At 36.2% G+C, this 23021-nt stretch overlaps 1 protein-coding gene and 1 long non-coding RNA gene across 7 annotated transcripts in view; one reads left to right on the forward strand and one right to left on the reverse strand.

Annotated features, from left to right (window-relative positions):
- SV2C (synaptic vesicle glycoprotein 2C) overlaps nt 1-23021 on the reverse strand; it is a 113576-nt gene that overhangs the window by 59309 nt on the left and 31246 nt on the right. Inside the window, exon 3 of one of the 4 annotated variants that reach the window (XM_064402719.1) lies at nt 6733-6913. In XM_064402719.1, coding sequence (XP_064258789.1) covers nt 6733-6913 — 181 coding nt within the window. Of the gene's footprint in view, nt 1-661; nt 714-793; nt 968-6732; nt 6914-23021 lie in introns of those variants that run through there. The other 3 variants (XM_064402720.1, XM_064402722.1, XM_064402721.1) reach the window with 3 other exon arrangements.
- Nucleotides 156-22384, forward strand: LOC135289263 (uncharacterized). 3 transcript variants are annotated; one of them, XR_010352046.1, is made up of 3 exons: nt 156-914; nt 1863-2745; nt 21951-22384. It is a non-coding gene; the product is annotated as an uncharacterized LOC135289263 (long non-coding RNA). The 3 variants fall into 3 exon arrangements; XR_010352044.1 differs by lacking the exon at nt 21951-22384 and adding an exon at nt 4553-5988; XR_010352045.1 differs by lacking the exon at nt 21951-22384 and adding an exon at nt 4553-5988 and having other exon boundaries at nt 156-780.

A 23021-nucleotide genomic window follows, 5' to 3' on the forward strand; every position in this document is an offset into this window, starting at 1 on the left:
ACAAAAAAAGTCTCAATAAATATGTTAACAACAAAGGCGGGCTAAGGAAAGTACCCAGTCTTTTTCACATGAATGGGGAAACACAGTGAAAAAGCATGAAGAAAAGACTGGTGTCTTTATCTCAATTTTTAATACTCAGAGCAGCTGTCCCCAGGGTACCCAGCTTCCTGATCTGTGAAACAGAGAGAAGAAGCCAAATGAAGCCCACATAATCCAAAGGGAAATGTTCAGAGACCCACTATATCACTTAGACATGCTCAAATGTTTGGGCCTGGATAGGACCCACTCAAGGGTCCTAGCTGTGCTGGTGGAAGTGCTCACTGAGCCACTTTCCATCATTTATCAGTAGTCCTGGCTAACTGGGGAAGTGTCAGTTTGCTGGAGTTTGGGATATATCATGCCCATCTACAAGGAGGGTCAGAAGGAGGATCTAGGAAACTACAGGCCTGACTGGTGTCCAGGAAGGTCATGGAGCAGATGAGCCTGCACCACCACATGGCACATACAGGAGGACCAGGGGGTGAGGCCCAGCCATTACGGGTCTGGTTTGTGAAAAACAGATCCTACTTGATCTCCTTCTATTATAGGATCACCCACTTTGCGGATGACAGAAAGAGTGTGGACGTTGCCCAACTGGACTTTAGTAAAGCTTTTGACACACCTCTCAAAGCTTTGCCCTGGAGAAATTGGCAGCCTATGACTTGAACAGTTGCACTGTTCACTGGGTAAAAGAAAATGTCAGGCTAGCTGGGCCCAGAAAGTAGCTAATGGAGTTACCAGGTAATGGAGTTACCTCCAGCTGGTGGCTGGTCGCCTGTGCTATTCCATAGGGCTCACTACTGGTGCCCGTCTTGTTCAATGCCCTCACTGATGACCTGGACAAGGAATCGAGTGCACCCTCAGTCAGTTTGCAGGTACACCAATCTGGGTGGGAGTGCTGATCTGCTGGAGGGCAGGAAGGCTCTGCAGAGGGATCTGGACAGGCTGGATCATGGGCTGAGCCCAATGGTTCAACAAGGCCAGTGCTGGCTCCTGCCCTGGGGTCACAGCAACCCCAGGCAGTGCCACAGGCTGGGGCAGAGTGGCTGCAAAGCTGCCACAGGAAAAGGAGCTGGGGGTGCTGCTGACAGCAGCTGAACATGAGCCAGGGTGTGCCCAGGTGGCCAAGAAGGCCAATGGCATCCTGGCCTGGATCAGCCATGGTGTGGCCAGCAGGGCCAGGGCAGGGATTGTCCCCCTGTACTGGGCACTGGTGAGGCCACACCTCAAATCCTGTGTTTAGTTTTTGGCCCCTCACTACATGGAGGTAATTTTGATGCTGGAACATGTTCAGAGAGGGCAACAAAGTTGGCGAAATATTTGGAACAAAGTCCTAAGAGGAGTGGCTGAAGGAACTGGGGGACTTTCAACTAGAGAAAATAAATTAAAAAAAAAAATCACTCCCTACATCTACGTGAAAAGAGGTCTCTCCTTTTCCAAGTAAGAAACTTGGAGTGAGAGGAAATAGCCTCAAGCTGTACCATAGGAATGGCGTAGTAGGAAAAATTTCTTCATGGAAAGGTTTGCAAAACATTCTAACAGGCTGCTCAGGGAAGTGTGGAATGTCCATCCCTGGAAGGTTTTAAAGTATGTATAGATGAGGTGCTGAGGAATAAGGCTTAGTGGTGGACTTGGCAGTATTAGTTTGATGGTTGACCCCAATGACTTTAAAGATCCTTTCCAACCTAAATAATTCTATAATTTTTCTTTTGATTTTTTCTGTCATGTAGTCTCTCTTTATTTAGCCCTGTCTGGTCTTTTCCTCCTTTTTTCCCCTTTTATGCAATCTTCTTTCCTCATAAGAATGCTGTCTTCTCTTACAGAAGGAAAGAGAAGGGAAGAGAAGGTTTAGGGAAGACCCCCTTCTCTCTGAGAACCTTGCATCAACTTTTACCCACATCTGAAGCTGCGAGGACTGAAGCAAAGCAATTTGTGAAGCTCAGACCTTGCCAACTTCTTACTTGGCTTCACTGAGAAGTGTATATCGCTTTTGGCATAGCTTATCAGCTTTGAAGCCAGTCACCTGCAGAACTATTCATTAGCTCACAGTGTAAAAACACTGATAGTCTTGGGAAGGACACAGCTGGATGCTGGAGAGGAATCAGAGGCAGAAGATTACAACATTTTGAGAGTGAGAGAATACAAGGTTCTTCATGAAAAAGCAGTGGAACAAGTGGCTATGAGGAAGTAAAAGATAAATACAACATGATACTAAATACTGATGACATAAAATTATAAAAGCTAGATGTTGGTCTAGATCTGAAGTTCCTGAAGGAACTGCTTGTGTAAGCCAACAATCTTGTCCTGTTTCCACAGTCTTCATCTCTGTTGGAACGTTTTTGCAGTTGTTATGTATACATATTGTGCCTGCACACCCTTCATGTCAGAGCCTCTAAGAGGTGCATATGCAACTCTTAAGTGGTTTTGCCACTAGACACAGAATACAAAACTGCTGGTAAAAGTCAGGGTGTGTGGACTAACTCAGGCAACCCCTTGCAAGTTACAAGAATCTACATTCACAGTTTTGGATTTTGCTAACTTTTGATTCCCCACTGAAAACTGAAGAATTTGAGAAAATATCTGAATTATAAATTTTGTTCTACCATAGTGACACCAGCACTCTGTGCTAGAACACAATAATATAGAAGGACTATTATAGGAAGGTTTAGAGATTGTCTAAGGAACGATGAAGAAAACTGTCTGAAGGTAAGTCTCAGATTCAATGAAGTATATTCTAAAGCCGTCTGGAAAAAGAATATTATGTTAATATATCTTGAGAAAGGCTCTCGTTCACAAGGGATAACAGGCAGGGAAAAATCTTCTTAACAGCTTTTACTTAAATCAGTTAACAACATCTAACCTGTATTTCCTTATATTTATATTGGTTTTGAGAAGAAATTTGGCCAAATTGGCAATTCTGGCAAATTGAAAGAAATCTTTGCAGTCTGGAAATACTGTGTGGTTTTAAAATAGGACACATTTATTTCACATTTTTTATTTTGCTCAGAAGGAAGAATAACTTTGCACCAGAAGCAAAAATATCAAGTTGTCTGAAAAATTTCTAAATTGTAGTTCACCTCAAGATATTTATTATAGCTAGTTTTCACTGTATGAAAACTTTGGTTTTTTTCAGAAATAATATTTGGGCTGGATAAGCATGATTTTTTTCCCCCAGATTGTATAGCCTTTGTATATCTTGAAGCAACAAAATGAAATTTAATGGGATAAGACAAATGTGTAGTGCAGTTTTAATCACTTTATTATAAATTTAGTTGTACTTTTACGAAATGCATCTAAAATTGTAAGTATCAAAAATATTAAACTAATAGCTTAGATTAATGTTTTATAGAAATGGGACAAAACAATGTAGCTGGGAACAATATTTCACAGTGGTAGTGTTGAACAGACACCAGGCTGCAGCTTCATTCAGGTTTACAGCTGTGTTGTGAGTCATGCTTTGTACGAGAGAAACTTTCCTTTGACGTTTTCAGACAGATACAACAAGGTGCTTTTTGATGATAAATATTTATACCTTCTCCCAATGGCTAATGAGGAATACAACTCACAGTTTCTTTTCTAGATCTTTTCACTATGCAGGAAACCATGTCTAAACCCTCCTAGACCTTTATCAGCTTTTGGATTCAATTTCCGTTTGAGTTTTGATTTTCAATTGATCAATGGAAGAATCAGGGTTCTGATATTATTTTCTAGAAAAGGAAATTATTTTGCAGCCTTTCCAACATTTCTTCATTTATTTGTCTAGCTTAAGCTTATGTTCCAGAATTTTGTATGTCTTAATACTCTTTATGCAGCAGTATCTTGATATTAATTTTACTGGTTTGCATTTAAAATATCTTTTTCTACCTGCATAAGTTTTACTAGTTTTAGCGTTTTTTCAGGTAAAAAATGGTGGGGGGGGGGGGGGGGGGGGGGGAAGTATTTGAAGGGGTATTTTTTTCCCTGAATATTTTACTTTTATAAACACATTTTCACTGCAAGTGATTATGGGAAAATATATTTTATAGTATTTTTTAAATAAATGAAATCTTCTGTCAGATCCAGGTTTTATTTTTCATCCTTCCTAACCTTTTTTTTTTATTATCTATAAGATAACAGAGCAGTTTAAATTCTGTATACCTAAGTGATTTTATATAATTTGAGTACTTCTTAATATTTCAGTGATCTTTAATTAAAATAAATTATCCAGATAATTCTCTGCCCCTTCAGAAAACTTCCAGTCTGAGTAACAGTACTATGTTGTCTTTAAAAGTATTTTAAGGAAATAACTGAAATAATTCAGTTATTTCCTTAAAATCATTCTAATTCCATAGCTGGGCTATTTGAATCACACAAAATTACTGTAACAAAGCATTCTCCCTCAAAAATAGGCACAGTGGAATGTCATCGAGAAGCCTAGGGAAAACGCGCCTTTTCCCAAAGGAAACCAGAGACCTGGTTACCTTGATACGGAGAAGGCAGGCTGAGGCACTCAACCACTTTTTTTTCCTCTCAGTCTTCATTTCAAAGAGCTCCGCTCACATCAGCTGCAGGAGGCAAGGCAGGGGAACTGGAAGAATGACAAAATTCCACTGCAGGAGAAGATCAGGCTCAAGATCATCTAAGTAGCCTGAAGGTGCACAGGCTAATGGGACCTGATAAGATACGTTGGTGGGTTCTGATGGAATTGCAAGACAATGTTTCTAAGCCACTATCATCCATATCTGAGAAATTCTGGCAATTTTGTGAGGTGCCCATTGACTGGAAAAGGGGAAACATCATCAAGATGGGATTTTCCTCATTTTGAGGATCTGACAAACCAATTTCTAGAAACCTCATGGCTTTCACATTGCTGCCTTGATATAATCTGAAAAGGATTATTCAGGGGAAAAATCCAATCTTTGAAGAAAACAGCAAATATGAACCAGCCATGAACCTCTCTCTGCAGTAATTGCTATGAGGAACAACTCTGCAGCTCATGCTGTCTTTTTTGTTGTTGTTTGATTGGTTCGGGGCCTGTTTTGTTTTGGACACTCCATTTAAAATATAGTTTTTTAAATGGTGACAAATTACCTATGATCTGTTCATATAGCTCTCAAAGATGAGGTAGGGGGACTTTGAACAGAGTGGGGAAAGTGTAGGATAAAAATATGAAGGACCTGCTCCTTCAAGGATCATTAATCATAAGCTGGGTACACAAGAGAATGCAGTCGCCGATCAAGGACATATATCTATATCATAAGGAAACTGCAGGCACTGACTCTTACTGCAAAAGCTGCTGGACAGGTGTGGAGGAAATGGTGCAGGCAAGTTTCTCAAGAGGCATAATAAATACATATTTTGCAGTATATCCCAAAAGGGACAATTTCAGTTAAAGCCATTTTAGGTCTGCAAAAAAACAAACCTTTATAGCATAAGGGTCCAAACCTGCCCCAGGGAATTGGCCAGGCTAAGCAGTAATACAACAAGCTTCTCGACTTTGCAGGATCATGGAAGAGTGAAAGTGGCATGCAACATGATTTGTACTGTTTGTGCATGGAGTGAAAAAGCATAGCTCGTGGAACTGATGGTGATTTATGATAAGGGATTTGTTAAATTTTGTTTTTCTATGGGATTTTGGAGTTTTCAGGAAGTAGGATATTGCCATTTCTCCTTGTTGTCTTATAAAGTCATATCTGAAGGTCTGGTGTCAGACTAAGAGATTCTTCTAACTAGATGACTCCTCACATTTTTCTCTCTCCTCTTGTCCTTCCATTCCTTTTCCTAAATCAGTTCGAAACTACTGAGTACTATGGTAATTTCTTTTTTGTATTCATGTTGAGCCCTAGCCTACTTCAGACCAGTTCAAAGGATTTCTCAAAACACAAATATCACACAACTGCACTGCTGAATCATGACTACATAACATAAAGGCAAAAAACCATTAAAGAAATGGAGTTCATGTGTGTGACTTTGCAGTCTTGCTCTCACCAAATCCTGTCTATTCAGCATACCAAAGACATAGTGGTCTGAATTGGAACTGTAATTAGGAGTCTTAATCTGAATCAAGCAATGACTAGGAGTGCTAAACCAAGCAGTCTGTTTATCCAAGTGTGCAGTAAAGGTAGAGGTTTTCTCGTAGTAGTTTACTTGTCTAACTCCTTCTCTGCTCATAAAAGTTTAAATTTATAAATCTAATCACTGAGAAGTTATCTAAATGAAAAATAAAGGAAACACAGGTCCATAAATTCCAATATTTCAGAAAAAAACATTTGACACAATTTAGTATCCTATTTTAAATTTATAATGATGCCATGTATTATAAACAATACTGTGCACACAAAGACATTAGAAACTTTACAAATATTATCAAAATCTTGGCGTACACCTGTGAGAAGAGTGTTATTTTGCTGACTGAAAAAGATACTGTACATAAAGAAGCTGAGGCATAAAAGGGCTAATCAAGTTGATCAAGTTCACAAAACAAATCCTTTGCAATATAAGAACAAATTCAATCTCACAGTTTTCAGTCTGTATCTTTCCCCCAAAATTATTCTTCCCCTTCAGGTAGCTATTTAGGAATGTAGTAGCTACCTTGCTTAATTCTCTCACCACAGACACAGACTGTATTTCTACACTAAATAATGTGCTTATGCAAACAGAAAAGTTTTATTAACACACAGAATTGTGAAAATTAGCAAAACCAGAGGAGCTTACCCAAATCCAGAAAACAAGCGACAGAAGAGGAAGAAGCCATAGCCCTGGACAAAGGATGAAAGGAAGGCAAAGAATCCATTGACAGACATGCATATCAGGAGTGATTGTCTCCTTCCCACCTTGTCTGCCAAGCCTCCCCAGAAGAACGCCCCCACCATCATCCCAAGGTACACAATACTCCCTGTAATACACAAAAATACAAAAAGAGATATTTTATGAGCTACATAATTGACCACACCAAAATCAGTTAACCTTCTATATTTACAAAAATATTAGTATACAGATAATTTTATCCTTTCTCACTGAATAGAAATTATATGCACAGTTTTGCAAATGTATCTAGACAGAACAAATTTCCTACTGTCTTTTTCATCTGTACACCAGACACACTTAATATAAACATTAAACTGAAGCTTAGTATAAATATTAAACAAGGTGCATCTAGCTAAAACAATAAACATGCAGGCAAATAAGTCTGAGCAGGAGGAGAAAATGCCACTATTTCCTCAGAATTAAAATGAATTCATGTTAAATACTGCAAAAAATTATTACTTCCCTTACAGATACAATTTGTCTGAACATCTCTAGAGTATGAGCAGTCCTGCAGGAGATTAAGCACTGGGATCATGGGAGTAATATGTGCTAAAAAAAGTTGATTATAAAACAAACACTTTCCACCTAACATCTATAGAATCAAAGACATCCATCTTGATTGGTTTTTTTCTCCCTTCTACATCAGTGTATTTCTTTATTTTAAAAGTCAATGTCCTTTCAAAGCAAAAGCACTGTAATGTTCCTGACTTGTTGTTTTGGGTTTATTTGTCATGTTCCCCCCTCCAAATATTTTGAACAGATACAGTTACATTTATTAAAATGACATAGCAAAAAATAATATTGGGGTGATATTTTTTAAACATAAATTGTGTTTCCACATGTACTTTCTCACAGAAAGATAAGTTGAAATATGTAACATTTTAATTGTTCACATTGTAGCACATTGTACATAATTTCCTTTCCAAACACCCTGTGGAACATTTGACAAATATGTACAACATATTGAGCAGACTGTCAGAAGGAAAAAATAATTATCAAGTTTTGGACAGAATCACTAATATTGTATTTTGTTTGATACATGGAATTCTTTTTCCATCTAATTTCTTGTTGAACTTCCCAGGTTAGGTTTTATTGCTACCACCTTCTACAGGGGAGGAATTACTTACAAAGGTGCTAGAAGTAATTAAAATACTAGAAATCCTTATTATGTGTCTCGTGTTGATTAGTCTCAAGAATGGACAAATTCTTCAGCATCTCTACTGGACTCTTAACTGCTGTGAAATTCCACCCTCCAAAAGAATCACCTTTGCCCTGCAGCAGGTAGTTTGATGGTAAAGGAAGCTGAAAAAAACCTATTTAAATTCCTGGGCTTGGTTAAACACATATCAGTGTAGAGTTTACTCATCAATATTTCTGTTCTTGGAATTACAGATGATAACATGTGAAGTGCTGACATCTGCAGGGTCTTATACACCCTTAATTGTCCCTGTTCTCCCTCATATTCTGTGCAAGTAGTTTCCACTTCTATTTCCTTATGAGACATAATTTAAAATAGGATGTTTTTAAAATAGGATACACATTGTTTTATATTGTATATCAGCAAGATTATAGAATCAGAATCATAAAGTGGTTTGGGTTGGAGGGGACCTCAAAGACCACCTTAAATTTCAACCCCCTGCCATGAGTAGGGGCATCTTCCACTAAACCAGATTTCTCAGTACTACATCTAATCTCAGGATAAGATAACAGATCCAATGCTGCTCATCACAGGAGAATTGCTAAAGCAACAAACTTGATAAGAACTACAGTTCAGTGTCTTCTAAAAACAACTTTTGTCAATGAATATTTTCTAGATGTTGCTGGGTTCTTAGACTTCCATCAAAGAATACTGATGATAATATAGGTAAATCCTGAATTTGCAGAACAACTAAGACATCTTTCTTTATCTTTTTTAGCTCAGGAAGGACACAGATATTCCAATATTCTTTTTTGGTATAAAGGTGTTTAGGAGAAGACATTTATTGGATAGCTTTTTCATTCTGATCAGAAATTTTATTCCACTACTTGAGATTTTCCTGTAAACGCACAAGGCTATTTTCTGGTCCTAAAGAGACAAAGATTGGTGGGTAATTTAGCATATTCATTCAACTGCTTTAAGAGCTCTCCTGCAGTCAAGGTTATTTTACAGTGCTGCAGGTGGATCTCTGCCCATAAGCAGTTTGGAGACTCCATCCAACAGATCTGCTGTTTGCTTGTCAATAGGAGTGGAAAGAATGTAGCAAGTATAGTCAAATAGCTATACTGCCAGCAGACAGATTTCAAAAAGGAGAACATTTAATTTTTTTTTTCTTACAGTGAAATTCATTAATTCTTTTCTGTATAAGTATTATTGGATTTCCCCAATCAACATTCTAATATAAGAAATAGTGAAGACAAATCAAATAGCCTTTTATTTCTTTATAGAGATAACTGAAATATTTCTATGCAAATAATCCTAATTTTTACAATTTACATTCCTTGTGATGCACAAATATATCAAACACTTTGAACAATTAAAGAAATGTTTCCAAGCCTTGAGTTTAAAAAAATAACCTTTCTTTTAGATGAAAAATTCTTTGGTCATTGTACTGTGTTTTGGACTCTTACACTGATGTAATTCTCCTAAAGAACATTTGAAAGATGCTGCTAAAAATAATATTCTCATCCTGTCAATAAACTGCTATAAATAAGTTGCTCTCTGAGCTGCAGCATTATCTTTTTCTTTCCAGTTATATTAACTTCCAATTTTTTTTCCTAATTGCCTTGTAGTCTCTGCACAAATCCTCTCCTTGACCAAAGATCTGTAACCCTTCCATCCTGAACCTACTGCAGCTACCAACAATATATGTTTCAGTATATTTTATGTCTTACTTCTATTTTGTGTTTGCTGTCTCTCTATATTATAAGAGATTCATAAAAACATAGAACGGTTTGGGTTGTAAGGGGTCTTAAAGCCCATCTATTTCCAACCCCCCTGCCATGGGCAGGGACACTCCTCGTTAGACCAGATTTAGATTTCTCAGGCCCTCATTCACTATGGCCTTGCAAACTTCCAGGGACATTCTCAGCTTCTCTGTACAATCTGTCCCAGTGTCTTCATCATGAAGAACTTCCTTAACTAAGTCTGCTGGATTCTGAACATTCTCCAAATTATGGGTTTCTCTTGTTGGCACCGGCACCAAAATGCTAGGATTGGGCTAGATTGAAGTTCTCCTCCCTTCTTTAGTTTAGTAAACTTTAGTTTAAACCTCTCCTGCATCATGTAAAGGAAGTGCCCTTTCTCTCAACTTCCAAATTTTTCCTTAAGATCCTTTTACCATGCAGCAATATTCACAATAAGTCACGAAAGTGACAAATGGCAAAGGAGAACTCTAACCATGTAAAATAGCTGAACAACCACCCAACAAATGTAAGTAGCTGATAAGATGATAATTTTATTATCATTAGATTATCATGAGCATTTCCTTTCTAACCTTAGTAGCTCTTGTGTATTATGTGTTATGCTACTGGTCAGAACATAAATGTCTTGTGGATAACACTGAATTTTTTCACATTGTTCATAATTCATGCATGATATTTTGCACAAATTCATATATGTAAAAATTAAATACCATGCTGTTGGTCAATGTATATATGTATATAGGTGTCAACCTAGCATGTGATGCTGAGGGGTGGTACTCCCTTTTTGAACAGCTACTACCAGCCACAAGACTGACTGCTTTTCTTCGTGCACACTCATGCATCTAAAGAAACCAGCTAATACAGTGGAAGGAACCCACTGGTTTGATATCCAGTCTGGTCTTAGAACATATTTTAAAATATTTTAAAATATAAAGACTTTTAATGATATCTGTATCATATGTCTTGGATTTTGCCCAGAAGGAAACATGTAACCTAAAATTCTGTCAATTTTTGGAAGAGCACTGAGAAGAGGCAGATGGTAGCTGAAAAGAAACATGCTAAAATAAATAATCTCTTTTATTGCTCTTGTGACAAGTTTTAACAAACCTGTATTTTCTTTCCACAGCAGAAATCTTACATGATTTTCACCCACTGCACACATGTACATAATGCAAACTTACATCCTCTTCAGACAAGAGAACCTTAGCATGGAATTGCTTTACACAGTACACACACTTTTGCTACCAGATGTCTAGATATTTTTACAGGGATGTGTACACAGCATTTTCAGACTGCTAGAAAGAGTTTAGCCTTACAAAACAGCTGACCAAGAACTCCCTTTGTATCCAAATGCTAGTTATGGACAATTTAAACAATGACATAACAATAAATGCATAACTAGTCACTTAAGTTCAGTTAACCAGTATTTTACTCCTTGTGCTGCCATAACTTCATTACTTGCTGATATCTGTTGTAATTAGCCTGGTATCTAAACGATAGACACAACCTTCTGAGAAATCAGCTTGTAAGTGTATTTAGTCAGTAAAAAATACAGCAATGAAAGAAAAGTCAGACTTTGTTGCAATAGAGAGATTCAGAGGCTATGGGACTACCTGATTAACTTTTTGCATTAGCATACCTAATATAAATCAGTTATAAAACGAGCATGAAGTTTTTGTTTCCTTTTGTGTTGATTAGGTAATTTTTCTGAATGAGGAATGCATTTCATACAGCCAGAAAAAGTATACATGTTATAAAAAAACTTTTAAAATAAAATTAAAATACCATTTATATTTTGGAAAGAGCAATTGTAAATGTGGTACTAAGGCAGTTCCATAAGAAGCAAAACAATTTTTGTAAGAATTATAATGTAATCAGTGTTTTATTTACTTGTACTAGGATCTTCCCATATGCTATTGTTTAGGATATAATAATTCATAGTAAAGTACTGCAATGCCTATAAGTAGCACGATGAATATAAGAATGAGAATATCTGGATTTATATTTGTTTTAACCTTGATAATACAGTATATTTGGAGTTTAAATATTATAATCTTTCAAACCTGTATTTCATTAATGTAATCTGTTAATAGTTTCCTTGATGGGAAAAGACTCGGAAAATTGTAGCAACCTATACAGCAACCACCAAATATAACCTCTAATTAAGAGTTTGCAATGAGAGGTAAATAAGGCAAATCCTTATCCATTAAACAACATATATAAGAAATCTGTAATAACTCCAGAACTGAGAAAAAACCCTCAAATTTTCTACAGCCCCTATCTTTGTATGTCTAAAACCTATGTACTTAGTATATTCAATCTTCACTTTTTATTTTTAATATTATGCCATTCATCCCCTCAGATGTACCATGGCTGCAATATTCCTACATAAAGAACTGCCACAAACTAGTATTTCTCTGTAATAACTATTTCTTCATTTCTCTAAATCTTTCTTGCAGTGGTGAAACAGCAAGCTCTATATACACAGAATGGTAAAATTTTAATGTGAGGATCTAAGTGGTTGAAGTAAATCACAATTTGTTCAGCCATCTGAAAAAGCTGATAGGTACTATTTTCCAGTAAGCATGTGAGATAGAACAATATTAACTAAAACTGAACTTTTGCATGAATCTTTGCAAGTTCAAGACTTCTCAGGCCTTGGATTTCCTTCATCTAAACTCTAGCTGTTTCTCACAGTAAACATTTACTGTCTTAATTTCAGATGTTAAATTACTTCCCTTACATAATAATATGCAACGTATGTAAATCCCCAAAATGCCACATCATATCAGGCTCTTTTTCTATTATGACTTTTCAGACTAATCCACTCCTCCTGATTTCCCTGTCAAGACAACTGCAGACAGGCTTTGTATGAAATTTCACATGCTTTAGCACAGATGCTTAATTACACACTTGTTTTGAAGCTCTTTGCTCTTTGGCTTGAAATACATTTACAAACAGTTAAGGTTCACTTGTATTATTGGAATTATTTTTAGAAACCAGGGTAATAGGGTTTATCTGTTTACATACATGACAGATATAAAGCTATTTTAAAATGAATATTGAACTCCCCATTCTGAATATAGAAGTTTTTGCAGCACGTATCACACTGCAGTCATTCTTGGGCCTTCAAGAAGAAAACTTGCAGCTGAGTAACCTCTGTGCTTAGTTCTCTAATAGTAATGATTCCAAAGTGACAAGCCTTTGCAGGATAGACCATTTTGCTTTTCCATATTTTTTAGCTGCTTAGTTCACAAAATATTCTGGATATGCTTCACAGTCAGTAAAAAAGGACAATTTTATGTCCATAATAACTAAAGAAAGATATAAATTCAAGAAAAAAGAAGAGACTAAATTCCAGTGAGACTACTGGAAAAAGAAAATACAACCTCATCACTTCTTAAATTCATTGAGCAATACAGAAACATCAGTGTTTTCATCAAGGCAAAAAAACAAAAAAATATTGTTTCAACCCAAACAATTTTTTTTTTGGTAGAATTCTCTTTCTTTAGTATTTACATAATAAAACAACTCAGAGAAATCCTCTAATGTACAAGATACAAAAAATACATCTCATACAATTGATAGCTCACTGCAATCAATTTAAAACTATACAAGAAATAGTCTGTCTGCTCCATTAGTAGGAAAAAAATCCCAAACTAACAAAGAAAAAAACCTAAAAAAATAACAACCCACCAAACCCAAGCACCACTTTCAAATATGCCCACAAACATCTGATGACAGTGAAATACCAACCCAGAAATTCCATATAAATAAAAATCAAATTTATTTTATCCAGTGTTCACACAAAATGATCCTGTTCTCAAACAATACAGATGAGCTGCAATACAGTTGCAATGAAATAGCTGCAATACAGCTGCAATGAAAAATCAAGAAAATGGAACTCAAAGTAAAACCAAGGAAAAGTAATATCATACTCAGCTGACCAGCAAATATAGGAAAAGAGCAAATAACTCAACAGTTCTTTGTGCAAACCTGTTTATGATCTTAAAGATAATGAGAAAAAATATCAATAGCACAAACAATTAAAAAATACAGGTTTGTAATATTATGACAGACTATTATAATTTGTGAATGATTTAGTAAAAAAAAATTGTTGTGAGGTAGCCTATACTACAGTTCTAAAGAGAAATTTCACAAATACAAAGCAAAATATACAGCCTAAAAAAAGTACAAAACATTAAATAGAAATTAAAAAGAACACAAAACTGGTGGTTTCTTGCATATTTTTTCCTTTTCAAAAGAACGAAGTCCAAATTTTTCAGACAAACCGAAAAGGGAAAAAAATGTAGAAGCCAATAGGAAGCCTCCAATATTGCTGAAAAACAACTGAAACTAAGTGGATAGGACTTCTGACATATTTAGAAAGCAGAAAGAATGCAATGCAAGACAAAATTTGACTATATATAATTTTATGTCACCAAAACTTTAGACTGACAAATACTTACCATTTATTTTTCTTAATTCAACATGAGACTTAAGTAAAAATCACCTGGTGGTATGGCTATCCAAAGAGATCATCTTGCTCTTCCAAAGATCAAAAGGTCACAGATGAGCCAAGAATATTGTTTTTTTGGATGGAAAGGAAAAGTAAGAACTTTTATATCCTCTCCATGAAATAAAAAAAACCAACAAAATAAAACAAAAAGAAACACAACAACTCAAAAAAAAAAACCCAACAAAAAACTCGCCAAAAAAAAATACAACAAGCCCCAGAAAAATGAAACCAAAACAAAACCATTTTTTATTTTCCCCAGGAACACAAATTGCATGTCTCAGGAATCTACTCCAGTAGATCCATCCTGAGGGAAATGACGAAGATGAAAACTGATTGCTGGAAATGTTTGATCAAAATTCTTCTAGTCTTATAAAAGAAATACTGTCCATTGAAAATTAATGAACCACAACAATCATTCACACAAATTTCATTCAGTTATTAATAGGGTTTGGGGTTTTTTCCCTCTGGTATCCTCATATTATATTTATATGCCTAATATGCTTAATTTTGATGAGTTTCCTGTACCTCAGTTGTGAGATTTTCAACCTGCAGTGCTTGTGGCATAAGGCTCAATTAAATTCCATCATGAAGGATTTTGCTTCCATATTTCCTCTCCTTGGGCTAATGAAACTAGTTTTATTTTAAATATTTAGTGCAGGTGATATATTTTACTGATTTAAACTATCAGGTCATTTTGAAAAAAAAAAATTCTTGCTCTATGTTTCTGCATGCTAATCACTTTTCTTATAGTCACATTCACCTTATAATATATTTAAAATTTACGCCAGCAGGTGTGCTGATACTTTTTTAAAATAATGGAATAATACTCAGTTTTGGATTTTTATTTCATTAGTAACACAAATTCTTGTGTACTCAGATATTATTTTAATTGAAACACTGTAATGACAAAAGGAATAAGTGTTTCTGCTTATCCTCATATCCAAATTAGATAAATTAATAAATTAATAGAAGAAGATCAGTAGCTGCAGAGATTGTGACAGGTAATAGATTACTTGCTAGGCTGAGGAATATTCTGCACAGCTGCATTTTCTGATAAGGCAGCAGTACATCGTCATCATCACTTCTACTTTTAAAATATTATCGTGCCAAGAACTTAAGTCTTTAAAAAAAGTATTATCTCCTACCAGATGCTAGCACAATTTTTATTTATTCCATAACAGATTTATCAGAATAAATATTTGATCAGTTATTCCATTTCTTCATTGGAATAATTAATAAACTGGGTACCCATAGTCACTATTTCAGCCAACAGCAGCACACTGTTATTTCATACAGCTATTACTTGGATAGATAAATCAACAGTGCATTATACAAAAAAAGATTAAAGCACTATTTCCTTGCTATTTCCAACACAAATAATCAATCAGCATTCAAATTTAACAATGTGGAACTGCAAAAAACCGCCAATACATGGTATTTTTCTTCCCATATGAACAATATTTTATAAGATGGTAGCTATCAATATGCAATATATAGAGCACAGACATTAACATAAGCTCAGGTAATCCCAGGTGATGACATGAAGCTGTTGACAGATTCCGTAGGTACTATCATTGAGCATACTATTTTCACATTATCTTTTCCTTTGATCCAACAACTCCCTCTGGCACTAGCAAGAAAATCCTAACAGACAAGCTTTGGATAAAACACACCTAGTTAAGCTGTCCTAGCCCCCATAATTTGTGTTTTATCCCACAGCAACTGTGGAGGTTCCTCTGGATTTTTCTTCTCTCCGATTTAGATGCTAAATTCATTGCAATCTTTGTCCACCTCTGAATTGACCCTGTCATGGTGGAAATTGCTGTGACTTTGTAATTTGAAAGGCACTTCCATGGCAGTCCTGAAAATCAGTATGATTATAAATGCTGCGTATGCTTGAACAGTGCATAGCACTGTGCAATGAGCTAGGATTAATTAAATTTCAAAGCCAAAAGATATATTTCACTAAAGCTTTAAATTGCCCATGCAGTCATCTACATTAATAATCTCATTTCATATCAAAACTGTTCATTTTGGCCACATGTTTTATTGCTTGAATATTAATTTCTAATTCAACTAGTCCTGCTTCTGACTCTAAACAGAGCACATCCCAGGAATATCACTAACTTTTAATTAGTGTTGAATTAAAACAAAAATTCCAAACCACAAAAACCTACATTAATAACAGATTCATCCAAAGCAGTACATCAAAACATGTGCTACTAAGAGCTAAATAACAAAACTACAATTTCTGTTGTTTCTGTTCAATATTTAAGCTAACCATTGGTTATCTCTCCTATGTTCAATAGCCATTAAGTCTATTTTCTGTAAGTATATCCCAGAGCAGAAGTAAACTTCTTTCCTCATAAATGGGAGAGAATACCTTCTTTTTATTTTGTTCCAGCCATACAGTGGCTGTTTCCATCATTATTCCAATGAACTGGAAGGGTGGGGGAAGAAAAATTACACTAAAAAAAAACAAAGTAGAAAAAAAAAAACCAAACAAAGATAAATAAAGAAAAACCCCTAAACTCTAACCCCCAAACCTTTTGCTTTCAGAAACAGACATTGAATTAGTCTGAACTTACTCAGAAACAGGTTACCAAAATGAATGAGGGTCTGAAACACACACATTTGCCACTGTCTGAGAAGATGCCTGGTTCGCCTCACCTAGCACAGGGCTGCATGAGAGTGAAAAACAAATCTTCCATCCCATGTCTTCTTTCTGCTTTCCAGTTTGGAGTCAATGAAACAGATTAAATAATCCAATGTCAGAATTAGTAATAATGAATCAGAATAATCTCCTGTATGCTGCCAATACACCTGCAGGTGCTGGTGAAGCTAAACAGGCCTTTTAATTATGTATTTACCACAGTACCAGGAGGCATTTTTATATGGTCTAAATGGAATTTTTTTTAGACTACTGCATCTATCAGTGTATAATATCCATTTGTTATAATATCCAGTTTATAATATCCAGTTGCTAGTGGCAACTTCAGAACCAACCTTGAAAATTGCCCTGAATTCTGATGGATTAAGAAAATACTTCTTCTCTGTGAAAATGAGCAGTTCAGAGATGAACTCCAGACAAAAGCAATATGCAGTGCAATAGAGTCACATATCACATGGGTTATATTCATCCATGCTGCTTCAAATTGATATAAGATGCTGCACTTCTTGCCAGTATAAAGCAAATAATTTCATTCCAGATAGACTGACATGAAGAAACTTGCAAATAACCACTGTTGCCTATCACTGAAAATACATATCTTCTTTAACATGATGGATGTAAAGGCAGTTTCACTTTATACCATTTTCTTAATTTTTCTGCTTTATAGTTATCTCGCAACTTTCTGCAATCCCCTCAAAAAACTATATAAAACCACCTTTCTGCCTATCAAACAGGTTTCTGTGAGTCTTTGAAAACACTTTGTCCATTACATGTTTATACTGGGTAAAGTTTACTTGTTAAGCAAGAATAACTCAACGTATATAATCTGTCATCAAAACCTCTTGGTTTTGGTATTGTTTTTTTTCCTAGCTGCAGCAGGATTGTAGATGCTGTGTAAACGTGTCATAGGTTTAGTAGAGCCATGAAACAAGATTTTCCGGTGAGCAGTATGGACGTACCCATCTGGCAGTGTGAGTAGTAAGTGAAATTGATACGCGTGTAAAAGATGAGATTCCCTAGTTAAAAAAAAAAAAAAAAAAAAAAAAAAAAAAGAAGAACTTCCCTAAGTTACCCACAGTTCTGCTCACATAATAAATCTGTGAACAACTCCTCCCAGAGTCCTGTGGCCTGTTAGTAGCATGTGAAACCACAAAATCTCACATTTATATTGTTCCTTTGTATCAATACTTCTCATTCTCTATAGGGCTGACAAAGCATTGAAAAATGAATAAGACTAAATGCAAACGAGACATTATTATAAATGTCAGTAAACCACAGTATCCTGGACAGACTTTTAACTACAATTATAGCTGTTGCTAGAAAAGCATTTGCATGAAGGGAAGATTTAAAAAAAACATATTTGTCATATTAATGTATTCCTTTGTGTAAGTATTTTTTGTGTGATATTGTATAACCACCACCTTGATTCTGCATCAGCTATGAAAGTAGTGATGTTCCATACATTTGAAACAATCGTAAACTGATAGTTCAAACAAGTGACACAAGTGTGTACATTGAGAATTGATGCACCCATCACTAGGAAAGAATTGCATCTGCACTAAAATTCTTTTTTCCATGTTTTTCACCACTGACACTCCCTTAAACAAGCCAAAGGTCTGGAATAAGAAGCTATTTCAAATGGCTGCTATAATAGTTTTCTTTCAATTATTCAACATACTGATAGTGTAAGATAAAAGACAAGTCAAACTTCGACAAGCTTAAAAAATCCTTGATTGATTAAATTTAATAATTGAATGCATAGGAAGATATTTACTCAGCTGTGACGACCAAGCCATTAAATACTGTTTGGTCCATATCTTAAGGAAGTTAATTACCACTTTCTCTGTAAAAATATTTCTTCATCTTGACAAGGAACTCAAACATTCTCTGTTTCATTTCATAGCTCAGTATTTGATGGAAGATGCAAAATTCAAAGCTACGCAAAGAATCTGAAAACTTGCAGATTATACTAAACTCTTCTGCAGAATTAACCAAACTGAGACTTGGAAGAGAGTGCACCATCATCTTTTAAATGTTCAGATTGGCTAAAAACTCTATTCGACACATTGATTTAAGAAGTGATGTATTGTCAACCATGGATCCCATGGTAGTTGAGAGAGGGAGGAAAAAGTGAAGGTGACAGCCAAATTAAATGTGTGAAATCAACATCACCCTCAGGCTTTTCCTTTGGGAAACATTTCCTTCTTTTGGCCACTTTTGCAGGACTATAAATTTGTGTGACATAAATGGTAAAATTACTGATCTGTGATGGGATAGGCAGAGCCAGAAAATAACCTGTCAAGAGCAAAAAAGCAGCCCAGAGATTTTAGATTATTTTGGACAAACTCAATCTCTGAGGCAGATTTGAAGAAAACTACAAGCAATAATTATTTAACTTCAATTTCTATGCTAATAAATGATACTAAAAACTGGAGAGTAGCACTTTGGAAAGGGATATGGAAGTTGAACATGGTCAGCAGTGCCCTGGCAGCCAGGAGGGCCAGCCACGTCCTGGGGGCACCAGGGACAGCATCCCCAGCTGGGCAAGGGAGGGGATTGTCCTGCTCCACTCTGCACTGCCTCACCTCAAGTGCTGGGGGCAGTTCTGGGTGCCACAGTATAAAAATAAGACATTAAACTACTAGAAAGTTTCCAAAGCAGGGCAATGGAGATGATAAAGGGCCTTGAGGGGAAACCTTACAAGAAGTGGCTGAAGTCAGTCTGAAGGAGTCTGAAGGGAGACCTCATTGCAGTCTACATCTTTCTCATGAGGGGAAGCAGAGCAGCAGGCACTGATCTCTGTGGTGACAAGTGACTTGACCTGAGGAGGTGGCATGAAGCTGTGCCACAGGAGGTTTAGGCAGGACCAAGATAATGTTTGTCCCCCAAAGGGTGGTTGGACACTGGAAGAGGCTCACCAGAATAGTGATCAAAGCACCAGCCTGACAGAGAGTTCAAAAGGTTTTTAGACAATGCTCTCAGGCTCTCAGGTGTGATTCTGGGGGCTGTTCTGAGCAGGATGATGGGTTGGGGTCAATGATCTGTTCGGGTCCTTGCAGTAAAGCTGCATGTAGAAACAACCTGAAAGAGGAAAAACATTTGAAATGGGTCTGTTCACCCTCTTAATAGTGGCTTTGACAAAGTGGTTGGGGAACATCATACTCAGAAAAAGAGGGCAGCTATGACCCACGTTAAATAGGTGCTTACAGTGGGAGCCTGCACCAGCACACAGGACTGAGTACACTGGGTTCCATTAATGGTTAAAATCTGTGCTCCCAGTTCCTGTCTCATGACAGTCCAGGATGTCCCATGTGATACAGGTTTAGTCCAGGTCATAACCAACAAAATCACTCTACATATTCCCTCCACTGTCACCTTTTTCCCCTCAGAAAACAAAACCAGACATAAACACCATTTTCACTTGTCCATATATTTTAACAGCTTAGAAATTGCAAGGATCTGTCTCTTAACTTTTCTCCCTCAAAAAACTGTGTTTGGAAGGGAAGTGCAAAAAGCACTGTATTAGGAGGACTTTAATAATGTCATTTGCAAGGCAGCTGAACTGTACCAAAGGTCAACAGCATGCATGGTGGCGTTTGAATTTCTGGCATCTCCTTCTGAAGGAGTAAGACATTAATCCTACAGACCAATTTTCACCTTGCTCTGGAATATTTAGAATGCATTTCAATGACTGCAGCTCTACTTCTAAATATTTCTATTGCTGCTAAAGATTTATTACTACTATTAACTGTAAGCGCAACAGGTTCTCACTGTTATTTCAGTGAGATTCCTCACAAGCACACATCTGGTATGGCTCCAGTAAATAGTCTTTATCTAGATGCTTTTATTGTCTATATACCACATATATATAAGGACTTAACTTTTTTGATATCTGTGCTCTCCTGAATAAAATTCATACTTCAAAATTTATATAAATTTAAAATGTCTAAGAGTACATCATGAACATAACATAGTAAAAAATAGAGAAACAACATTTCGTTTATTTTATGTAACTTGTGGTCTATTGTGTCATAACAAATGCAGTACCATACTAATAACTGGAATATAGCCAGAAGATACTCCTCTTCTCCCAGTACATTTTATGCAGTAGCGTGGAAGAGATCTCATCCATCTCTAATGACCTATACTAATATTCAACAAAATATGACAATAATGATATACACAGATACTACTTAACTCAGCAGTAGGCTCTTTACTCACTGTGGTGTAAGGGCAGTTTTGTGACAATCTATTAAAATTCAAACCTCTTAACCAGCAAATAATCCCACTAGACATGTAGATACATGAATATTTTAAAAATACTCCCATCAAACTCAGGTTGAGCAGCCCTTTATTCACCACCATTTGGTCACATGCTTCCAGGTTTCTGCCAGATCTCAGGAGGAGCACAAGTAATTCAAGCTATATGATTATGCCTAAATTAATTTAGACCCTAGTGTGTGTTTGAAATAGCATGCCTATATACAATCAATGAGTTCTAACCCTCCTTTAAAAGCTTGTTGAAGTGCAACAGCTGTAGCCTGCGTTTTAGTCATAGGTAGGTGTAAGTATCACACATTTGTAGACAATTAATCAGAAAAATTTTGGTTGGGAGGGACTTTTGAAGAGCTTTACTCTGATCTCTGCTAAAAGCACTGTTGCCTTCAGAGCAAAATAACTTTCCTTCAAGCCTTCAGTCAACTTTTGAAAATCTCCCAAATATCCCACAGCTTCTCTGTGCAACATTCCCAGTGGCTGACCACCTCACTCTGAACTTTCTCCATTGTACCAGATGATCTCCAATTGTAACTTCTGATCTTTGTGCTCCTCTGAGAAAAATTTTAATTCCCCTTCACAGTAGTTTCTCTCAATTTTGTTGCCAAATAGTACAAACAGATTCAGCTCACACCTCTTTCCTCCACACCAAAAAACACCAGATCCTTTTGCTTCTTGTATGCTGTGTATTCTACTTCCTTTGTCACATTACTGGTCCTCTACTAAATTTGCCTGCATTTGTTAATTTCTCCTTTTCAGATGGCTCCAGAACAGGACACAGAATCCAACATGTGGGCTTACTGTGTTGAGAACAGAAAATAATCACTCCTCTCTTCTTATTGGTTACTTTTGCCAAGGCAGATGCAAGGCACTGCTGTCCTATGTCAACTTGCTTCCTACTAAAAACCACAGGTTCTTCTGCAGAGCTGTTTGCTACCCAGTATTTTAGTGACTACCTTCTACCAGTGACTTGAGTTATTCTGTCCCAATGGAAGGACTTGTATTCATCATAGGTAAGTTTGAAGGAAGGTATTTGTTGAATATAAAGTTGTTGAAAATTATCATTGCAAAGCCAGTATCAAACGATACAACAACGACCTGGCAAGCCAGTACTTCTTTAAAATAAGAAGTGGAAAAATTCAGAGATTATTTGGTGTTCTTAGCAGAGCTTATAAGCACATTACATCAGCTACCAAACCTCTGGAGAGCACTTCTTCTCATGTAAAGAGAAATAATATGTGGATTAAAATTATGCTGGTTACGTTTGGTAGATTTTGAGACAGAGTAAGCATGGGAAGCACTGTTACTAAAGCAGCTAATATGCAAGTTAGTAATCAAAGCAGCATTGGTAGTCTGTTGTCCCAGACTGAGAAGTACTTTTGCCCAAAAGACCTAGTTATATCAATTATATTCTTCTTTCTACAAATACTACACAAAAGTTGATTACTAAATTCAGAAAAAAACCAGAAAAACCCCTTAGATCAACGTATTATGTCACACTAAATGTGGGTTTCAGAAAATAATTTTATTTCCAAGGTAAGCTGTTGCTGTTCATATTCACAGTACCTGCATTATCAGTCCAGTGATTTACCATAATACTTGTGTTTTTTAGAAGGAAGAAAATGTCTGCAGGTTGATTCATCAGCTAAGAATATATTTTACAAATAAAAATTATTTCTAAATTTGGTACTGAACTGTCTATGAATCTGTATCAAAGTCTTGACTAACACATACATTAACACAATGGTAAGACAGAGCAGAGTCGAAGACTATCCACCCTCTAGAGATTATTCAGTCTAAATTTCATACAGAGGACCATATAGACCAGGG

This window comes from Passer domesticus, chromosome Z (genome assembly GCF_036417665.1).
Source record: "Passer domesticus isolate bPasDom1 chromosome Z, bPasDom1.hap1, whole genome shotgun sequence".
Taxonomy (NCBI): domain Eukaryota; kingdom Metazoa; phylum Chordata; class Aves; order Passeriformes; family Passeridae; genus Passer; species Passer domesticus.